The following is a 9,610-nucleotide window of genomic DNA, read 5'->3' as shown; positions in this document are numbered from 1 at the left end:
CAAATGACAGTGTCCAAATGCCGACTACCCTTTTATACAACCGACACCACCACCACCATCCACCCCCAAGCAGCAACCCCTCTTGGATGACGCAAAGGAGGTGACCGCAAGCGGGCGCAGAACCTAGTTGCAACGATAGTACTACACACAATAATATTACAATAATATAAAATTATCTATATTAGTATATTATTATTTATATATTACTATCGTACATTATTATTAAATTTACGACGTGTTATTATTTGTATTTAATACATTCCTATATGTACATATATATATACCAACTCAGGAATGTATTTGTTGAAGCTAAGGAGAAAATAGTTTTTTAAATCGAGACTTTGAAATATAGACACTTGTCTAATTTTATAATTATATTTAATTATTAATATGTGAAATTATCTGAGTATATAAATTATAATATATAAGGAAGGTTTAGAAAAATATGTTATCACCGAGATGTGAACACTTTGAATGCGCCTAAGTATTTGACTTTAATTAGTATAAGATAGGTAATCACTGAGTAGTAAAATATATTAAATAAACAATGTTTGGTGTTTCACTCGCGGTCATATACTCATATGTAGTGGTTTTTTTACTAAACAAATTTATATTATTTGTTAACTATATAGTATTATGATATTATATTATAGTATCACCACAATAACACGTAAACTAACAGTTTCTGTAAGAGTAATTGATTAATAACAATAATGCACCAATTTCACGAATTTCGCTGATAATATTTTTGTAAATAATATTACACGTTAGAATAGTATTGCTTACTGCTTAGTTTACGAAGAATTGATTACGCGACTACTTCATAAAGATTTTACTTGGATTTTACAAACCTATAATGTGTAAAATATTATATATAAATAATATGTAGGTAATGCAATAAACAAAAATACGGTAATCCATAATAATAAGTATTATTTATCATTATCATATTCTTAATTATATTTTTAAATTATTCTAAAAACCATCATAATATATAGCAAATGATGTAATTACTTAATCGAGATTTAAATTCAAAATTGCAAATTCAGCTAAGTATTTATGCAGACATTTATTAAATAATATTAAAATATAAATTTTAAATATAACAAATTATAAATAATGCTAATAACAGTCGTAGAAACATAAGAACATTTCTTTAAATCGTGGAATATTTGGTGGTACATTAAACATTTGTACTTCTTTTAATTAGGTTCTGTAAAACACATATGGATAAAAGGTGAAATAATGTGCGTCTCACCTTAATGTACCACCTTTGCCCATCATCCTCGGGATATAAGTGATCAGATATTATAACGAAACGTTGAAAATCGCATTTATAATATGCTTACATACGAGTCTCTTCTACTGGAATTTCCAAGCACTGCACACCCCCATTATGGTATATTACATAATATATATGCACTTGTGAAAGACGGCATAAAAATTATTTAATAAATATTAATATCAGATCGAACTGCATGATGGATGTGTATAAAATGGCTATGACTACCATGTTTTCTAAAACTAATTACTGACCCATGACAAAAATATTTACACCATTATAATATATTGACAAATGGAATATAAAATATAGATTATGGACCACGGTCAATGAATTTATACCACTATTTCGGCGGCTAACTGTTTACCATGATCGAAGTAACTGATGTTCATGCATTAATAGTTTATGCTTTACCTATATAAAATATTAACCATAATATTTTTCGTCGATTATCACAAAAATGATGGGCGTTTACCGTTTTCTTCAAATCTCTTGCGCACTCTGTCCGATTATTTACAATTCAAACCATTTTAGCGTCGCCATTTTTATATAAATATGAAGATTTTTGCAGTTAAGTTTAATTATTTTTATATAAATTTAAAATTAAATATTTAAATGAAAACTAACATTTTCTGTGAGATTTTTTATAATTCAAAAAATGTTTATCGTATGGAATTGAAACTAAATATCCAACATTATGTACAGAATTCATATCAACTATCTAGCCTTATTTTAAATTATTCATTTCACAAACCTAATTACCCTATTTTTAACTATTATAATATTTATTATACAATATAATATAATATATCTACGATAATATTGACAAACAATTAATTAAATTTACAGTGTGTACCATGGATCAAAGATGGCGAATATTTTTGTAATCGTGCGGTGTGTCAAATAAAAAAAATTATTTTCCCTACGTGTTAAATAATTAGGTAACTTTTTTTTTATTAAACTTACAATTCCTACGAATGATATTGTTTTTTTATAATCACGTGTATCACTAAAAGAGTGTGTGTGTGTGTGTGTTGTGTGTCGCTATCTCTGTCATAGAGTAAGTATACAAATGTTATACTATTATTTAATAGTAATATAAATAAATAATACATTTTCCCTAAAAGTAAAGGCTATCAATTAGAAATCAAAGTCATTATTCCAACTCCATAAAGTTAGCCACCCAATGTGAAAATTTTTTTTCCGAATTTTCTCAATAATTTGTAAGTTATTTGTAAGTATTTGTAAGCACAAATTAGAAATTTGTAATTTCAGCCGTTTTCAATTATCCACAAAAGTTAAAATCACGGCTAAATTTCACGAAACTTAGCCGTTTCATCATTTCAAAGTTTTTGACTATGCCAAATCGTCATGCACAATTTGTAAGTATTTGTGAGGACGAATTTGAAATTTGTAAGTCGTCCCCTCCCTTACATATCCCCAAAAGATATTCCCAAAAGAAAGTTGACCGTTCTTTGTCGAGCTTTTTGAACTTTGACTGTGCCAAATTGTCATATGCAATTTGTAAGTATTTGTAAACACGAATTTTGAAATTTGAAAATCGCCTCTACCCTAATTATCACCAAAAAGAAGTTAGCCATGCTTCGTCGAGCTTTTTGCAGATAATCAGCGTAATTTTGCGGATTAATTTTGAATATTTGCGGACACCTAAGTTTTTAACAAATCAAAAAAACTGCACAAATTTAAAAAACTATACGCATTACTTTTTAGTATACTATCATTTTGCGGAAAATTTGCGTTATTTTGTGGATTAATTTTCAGTTTTTACGGACAATCAGCTTTTTAACAAATTAAAAAACAGATTGGCATGTTGGTGAAATTCCGCAAAAATTGAAAATTCAAGAAACACAATTTTCAATATTATTTTAAATAGCGTATCTATATTTTTATAAAATAAAGAATATTAAACAAAGGTGATTTTCAAAATGTTTCTGGAAAAAAAAGTAGATATAATAATAAATAAAATATAATAAATTCAACTTAAAAATAACATTGTACTTTAGTACATAACTTTTTAGTATACGATCATTTTGGTGACTAATTTTCAATGATTATCGACTATTTTTTTTAAAAAATAATTTTACTTATTTTAACATTTTTATTAATTCGCAAAATTACGCACATTTTCCACAAAATGATAGTATACTAAAAAGTATTAACTAGAAGAGACGATTCTCATTTATTATAAATCTAGAAATAATATTAGCAAGTGTACTTTTATTTAATGTTAGTAATGTTAAGTTAATTATTTATTTCATAAAATATGTATTTATTTAAAGATATTAAAGTTTCTAATAGTTAAATTTTTTGATGTTTCTATTTTTTTTCAGTATAGATAGGTTCTTTTAAATTATTGAAAAAATTATTTACATTAAATTACATTTATTTATATATACATATATTATGTGTGTGTTTTTATTTTTTTTTTATTAATCTTAAGCTTTGATAGAAAAGGTTGACGTTACCCCTACAATCACGTACCTTGTATTAGCTCCGAGAGCTAGTCGAGTGACTACGTGGAGGTTCAAAACCGCCACAATCATCATTCATTGTGGTCGTCACTGTAGATGAATCCAGTAGTACTTACAAAGGGGAAAAGGGTGTGTGATGGTCTGATAAGTGAAACATGATTGCGGACGCTTTCTTTTTTCACAATATTATTTTAAACTTCCACAATGTGATTAAATATATTTTTTGTATCCAAAAATCATACCATTGCTTACAACATTTATTAAACGGTCTTTTTTATATGCTTATACTAGTAATTTTAGTAAGTAAAATATGTAAGTATACTTTAATTTAGTAGACAAGTTAATAGTGTTAGTAAATAAATAGTGGATTTAAGGATTAGTAAGTTTTCATAATATAATATAACAAATCACATGTCTTAGATCTTGCAGGGGGTGTAGCTTATTTATAATAATATAAATAATATACTAAATACAACCGGGTTAATAAAATACATCACTTTTTATATTATATGTAGTGCAAATTTATTCAATAATAATTGTAACTAATATTATTTACTTAATGGTGCATTTAGTATATATTTATGCAATAATAATATTGTCATGAACTTTAGATAGTCAAATGTTCGGCAATCGAACTCATATCGTGCTTAATATTAAAAATATAGTCGCCTATTTAGTATTTAATTGACATTTAAAAAAAAAAAAATACTTCAGGGTTTTCATTTACAAAGTTGATAGCATATAGTTGCCATATATATTGTAATACTTATTATCATGGTTATAATAACTGTACCCATCCCTCCACGAACCATGTGCACCACGATCACCGTTTATCGTGAACTATTTTACTCGTAAGTTCAGCTTTTCCTACTCCCTTCAACTCAAGCGAAACCAATGCTGAATTAAAGGTACTAACTTATAGTCGAAACGATGCGAAAAAGTACCTATCACGTCAGTGTATACTTGGTTTGTACCACAGTGCCCTTGACGCGCGTTACGCACCTACACTTCCTGACCTCTCAATTTTATTATAGAACATCATTGATAATATCCATGTGTATGACACGATAGCTAATTGTGTCCTTTCAACTTAAGGAAGAAAACGGCAAACGAACCAAACAGCTCTGGGACTGTACCACTTATCACTTTGTCACGGAGACATGACCAATTCCTAGTTAATATTGGGAAGCTCGGCAGCCACTCGAGCCATGTGTGTATTATGTAAGCCCGTACTCTTTACTCCACAATGTGACATAGGTCAGTGTCATATATTATAACCTCTATATCCTATGCAAATTGGTATCATCACCGCAAACATCACCATTCTTTTTATTTCAGCCACTTTTTCTCCAGCTAAATAGCTTTTTCACACTTAAAGAAGATATAACCCAATGCAGATTATCGAATGGAATAACTGTCCATGGTCAAGTATTAATATTTAATATACTCGTGTAATACCCTCGCTGTAAACGAATATCTGCTACCCAAAACCTGTGATCTTAGATCTAACCCATATATAAATATTATATACACAATGAGTGTGAAAGCGTGGTCATCGGAACGATATAAAAACGTATAACATAATCGATATTTTACTATTTTAAGTCTACATAACATAATCGTAATGTGGACATTTCGATTCTTATAATTTTTACATTTAAATTTATTTCATTGAATAAACTATTAGAAATTTATATGATTTGAAACGAGTAGAATTATAAATATTAAATGTTTTAAAAAACACTGTGAGCAGTATGTTCATCTATAATAAGAAACAGGATAATTCATTAGTATACATTTTACATTTTAAATAAACCTTATATTTAAATCAAAAATAATTTAATTTAAACCATAGAAATATAGGATATTTGTTACACGAGTAAAAAAGAAAAGTATAAAATAATTAATTTAATTAGTGACATATTTAAGATTCAAAGGGGCAAATGGTAGGACAGGCAAAACAGTTATAATTAATTAAGACAAAATTTGAATAATTTCATTATTTATACACCACATATGATATCAAATAAAAAAAAGCATTTTTATTAATAGTTAATAGTTTAAATTTTATGACTTTTTTAAGCTTTATGGATTTAAATTTAAAATTAAGTAATAAATTAGTCGAATAGTAGTTACGATAACCAAAATTTAACATTATTATTTATAATAATAAATAGTTTCACACTTCTATCAAAATCCAAATTCTAAACTATTGTCTAGAATATTTTCAGAGTTCATGACCAGATTAATCAATTCGTAATCACAGAAAACTTCAAGTTCCACACATCACTGGTACAATGATAATAACGAGATTTTCTGAAGACAAAGAGCCCAGCGAAATGACTAAAAATACCTAATAAACAAATACAATTATTAAGAATTTTTACACATAGTATTTGTTTCTCAATAAATTATAAGCTATCGTACCTGGGTACTCACGATAATAATAAATTATAATAAAATATAATCTAACAATGGTGGTATTCATGTTATTCATATTATTCATGGAATGCATCCATCCCACTGGCAACCGTTTTCTAGTGCATATTCCAGACATGAGTCGTGTCCGTTTGACGCGGCCTCGTCACACGTAGTTATGTCCCACAAGCAACCGTTATCGTGAGCGTACATCAGACAATGAAGATGGCCACCAGCTGCGGCCGCTTCGCACGTCGTGCTATCCCATAGACAGCCGTTTTCGTGGGCATATGCCAAGCACGTTAGGTGGCCATTGGCTGCAGCTTCTCGGCACGTGAATGAGTCCCATGGGCAGCCGTGGTCACGTGCATACCGCAGAACGTCAATGTGCCCACCGGCCGCGGCCGCCTCACACGTGGACGCGTCCCATGGACACCCATTATCCTGGAGGTACACCAGACACTCGAGTTGGCCACGGCCAGCCGCTTTCTCGCACACGATCTCATCCCACGGACAGCCCTGTTCCCGCGCATACCGCAGGCACTCCAAATGGCCGTTGGCTGCGGCGTACTCACACACCAACACATCCCACGGACAGCCCTGGTCGCGTGCGTACTTAAGGCACTCGAGCCGTCCATTAGCAGCCGCCTGAGCACATATGGTTTGCGTCCATGGAAACCCGCGGCTTTCGGCGAACGCCAAGCACTCCAAATGTCCACTGGCAGCGGCCTTTTCATTCATTGAGTCGGCTGTACCATATTTGTGATCGCTGTTGGACGATATAGCTTGAAACGAGATCGACAGAAATTTGCAATATGAAGTAGTATTATGTATTAATGACATTCGACTATTAATTCATTTATTTTATTAAGATAAACATCAACATTAGATCAAATATAGAATACTATAGATATACCCAATAAAAAAGATAAAACAGCAAATATTGCAATAAAATATTTTTTTAATAATAACTACATTAACAATATATCTATGAACCTAAAATTCAATGAAAATTTAACAAACTATATAACCGGTTAATTCGTAATATAGAATGTATATTTGGAAATAAAAGAAATCAAGTCCTGACTCATTTGCCAGTATTAGAATCCTCTCAAAGGGATTATTATCAGTCGTAAATAATATTGAGGTGTTATAATAAATATATTAAATAAAATATTTAGGAAAAGCCTTCCAAAGTTCTTCGACTATTATTTGTATAAATACTTGTGAAGCTCAAAATCCTCATCCCCTTCACGAGCATTATTAATATTTGCCACAACGATCAATCGATATCGTATGTGCAGGATCGGATTAAGGGATTTACTAGGGTGGTATTTAAATTTTATACGAAAAATAAGTAAAAATGGTTGGATTTTATATAAATAAGAGTAAATAGGGTGACTTATAAAAGTTTGTTAGCCTTTATATTCGTTCAGTCCATATCGTTTACCTACGTTGTCTTTGAATTTACCGTCAGAGTAAAAATCAACATCCATAACATTTGATCTTGTCTCATTCTTTAGGTATCTCAATACATCGATACAGCAAGGTTGAATATCGATTATTAATGTCTCTAAATTATTATAAAATGTTCTATCATCGTCGTCGCAAACGCAGTACGCTAATTTAGCTAGAGAAAACATTTTACAACTGTAAAAAAACAATACAATTTTAATATATTAGTATAACAAATATAATATTCAATCAAAACTATACTCAAGAAAGTGTATAGGAGGTTTTAGTCGATCCAAAAATTTTAATTATTTAGTTTAAGTATTAAATATTAAATAATATATTTGAATGTTCTATTATTAAGAAATATATAATATACGATTGTGACCACGAGATTTATATAGTTTTTACACCCACAATCTTCTGAATAAATTATTTGTACATTTTTACTTTTTTCTATCGCTACATATTATATTATATTTTGTATAATATACAAATACGAATATCTATATATATTATGTAAACTATAATACTATTATTTTCATTAAATTTATAATAAAAATAATGAATAGAATCGTAGTAAGGCACCACAATACTATAAAAACTACGATTGGTGTAACCAGTCTAGTGTACTGGCGTATTTAAGATTTTGTTTAGGGAGGGTTATATGATGGCAAACATATAATTTTCTGGACAGGAGGGGTACACTTATCATCACCACAATTTCTCAAAAATGTTAAACATTTATATAAAGTATTACTTTATACTTGTTATCAATAAGTACCTATACATAAATATATAAATCTATATTATTTTGTTTTGGAGATTTATTATTCATAGGTAATTCATTTTTTTATAAAATGGAAAAAACCACGAGAATGCAATATGTGGTATCTATTGATAAATATACAAATTTATATCTAGGACAAAAACAGTAAAAAATAATGTACCAGCCAGTGCTCCGAACTTAAGAGTCTCAGGGCCTCCTCAATGCAGCTACTACACTACAGTATTATAATAAAATGTAGCGCTTTCAATAATATAATTCTGTATTTCTGTAGTATACGTATGAAATTATTAAATCTACTAGTAAATAAATACCAAGGTAGAATCTATCCCCCCATATCCCCCTCCTAAATACGCCACTGGTCTAGTGGATCCACATAGTTTACTGTAACAGTAAATTCAAAAGGATGAATGTTAACTACGTAGTAAGTATACTAAAATAAATGATATACTGAAATCTCCAAGTATAATAATTAATATTACTAGTTTTATTAAATTTCTCTGTACTATTCAATGTCTTTACTACTCGTATATACTACGACGGCATATGACGGTGCCGTCCAAAGTTGATCTAATAGTAATACATTTTGCGATAAATATGTTAATAAAAAAAAATTCTCACTACATTGTTGTACCCAAATACTATATTATTCCTGGTTTTAGACAAAACAAAAATAAAAATAATATGAATAGTAATATATCTAAAGTATGTGTATTTTTTTTTTAATATTATTAGAAACTATCAACTATTCAGACTTGGTGCTGCCTGATAGCCGACCATTCTCTTTGTCAACCCGATCTAATTTTTTTTCCGCGTGACAAAAAACAACGACATGTTATCAAGTGACTTTAGCCCTCGTACAATGATGACATCGCCTGAATCTCGACATTATAATATAATTATGTTACACTTTTTATCTTTATTACAAATAGTTTTAGAATTTATAACTTAATTGTGAGTTGAATAAAAATGACATGAAATTTTTATTAATTTAATAATTTAAATGTTACTTATGAAAATAGCCAGAACTATAGCAAAAATATAATATATCTTCCATGTTTAGCAACTTAATAACAATATACTTAAGTGTAATTACTAGGGATCATAACAGATTGAACCCTTATAAATTATAGTCCAGTGTTTTCCAACTTCTTTTACTCACGGAACCTTTGCAAGAGC

General features: G+C 29.4%; 1 protein-coding gene across 1 annotated transcript; it reads right to left on the bottom strand.

Annotated features, from left to right (window-relative positions):
• Nucleotides 1–6,276: 6,276 nt before the first annotated feature.
• Nucleotides 6,277–7,835, bottom strand: LOC113554391. Its single transcript, XM_026958213.1, has 2 exons — nt 7,664–7,835; nt 6,277–6,941 (listed from the first exon to the last, which is right to left on the bottom strand). The coding sequence occupies exons 1-2, from the start codon at nt 7,833–7,835 to the stop codon at nt 6,277–6,279; spliced, it is 837 nt and encodes a 278-aa protein (XP_026814014.1).
• Nucleotides 7,836–9,610: the final 1,775 nt, after the last annotated feature.

The sequence above is a fragment of the Rhopalosiphum maidis genome, chromosome 2 (assembly GCF_003676215.2).
Source record: "Rhopalosiphum maidis isolate BTI-1 chromosome 2, ASM367621v3, whole genome shotgun sequence".
Classification (NCBI taxonomy): domain Eukaryota; kingdom Metazoa; phylum Arthropoda; class Insecta; order Hemiptera; family Aphididae; genus Rhopalosiphum; species Rhopalosiphum maidis.
This window is presented reverse-complemented; position numbering and strand designations above follow the sequence as displayed.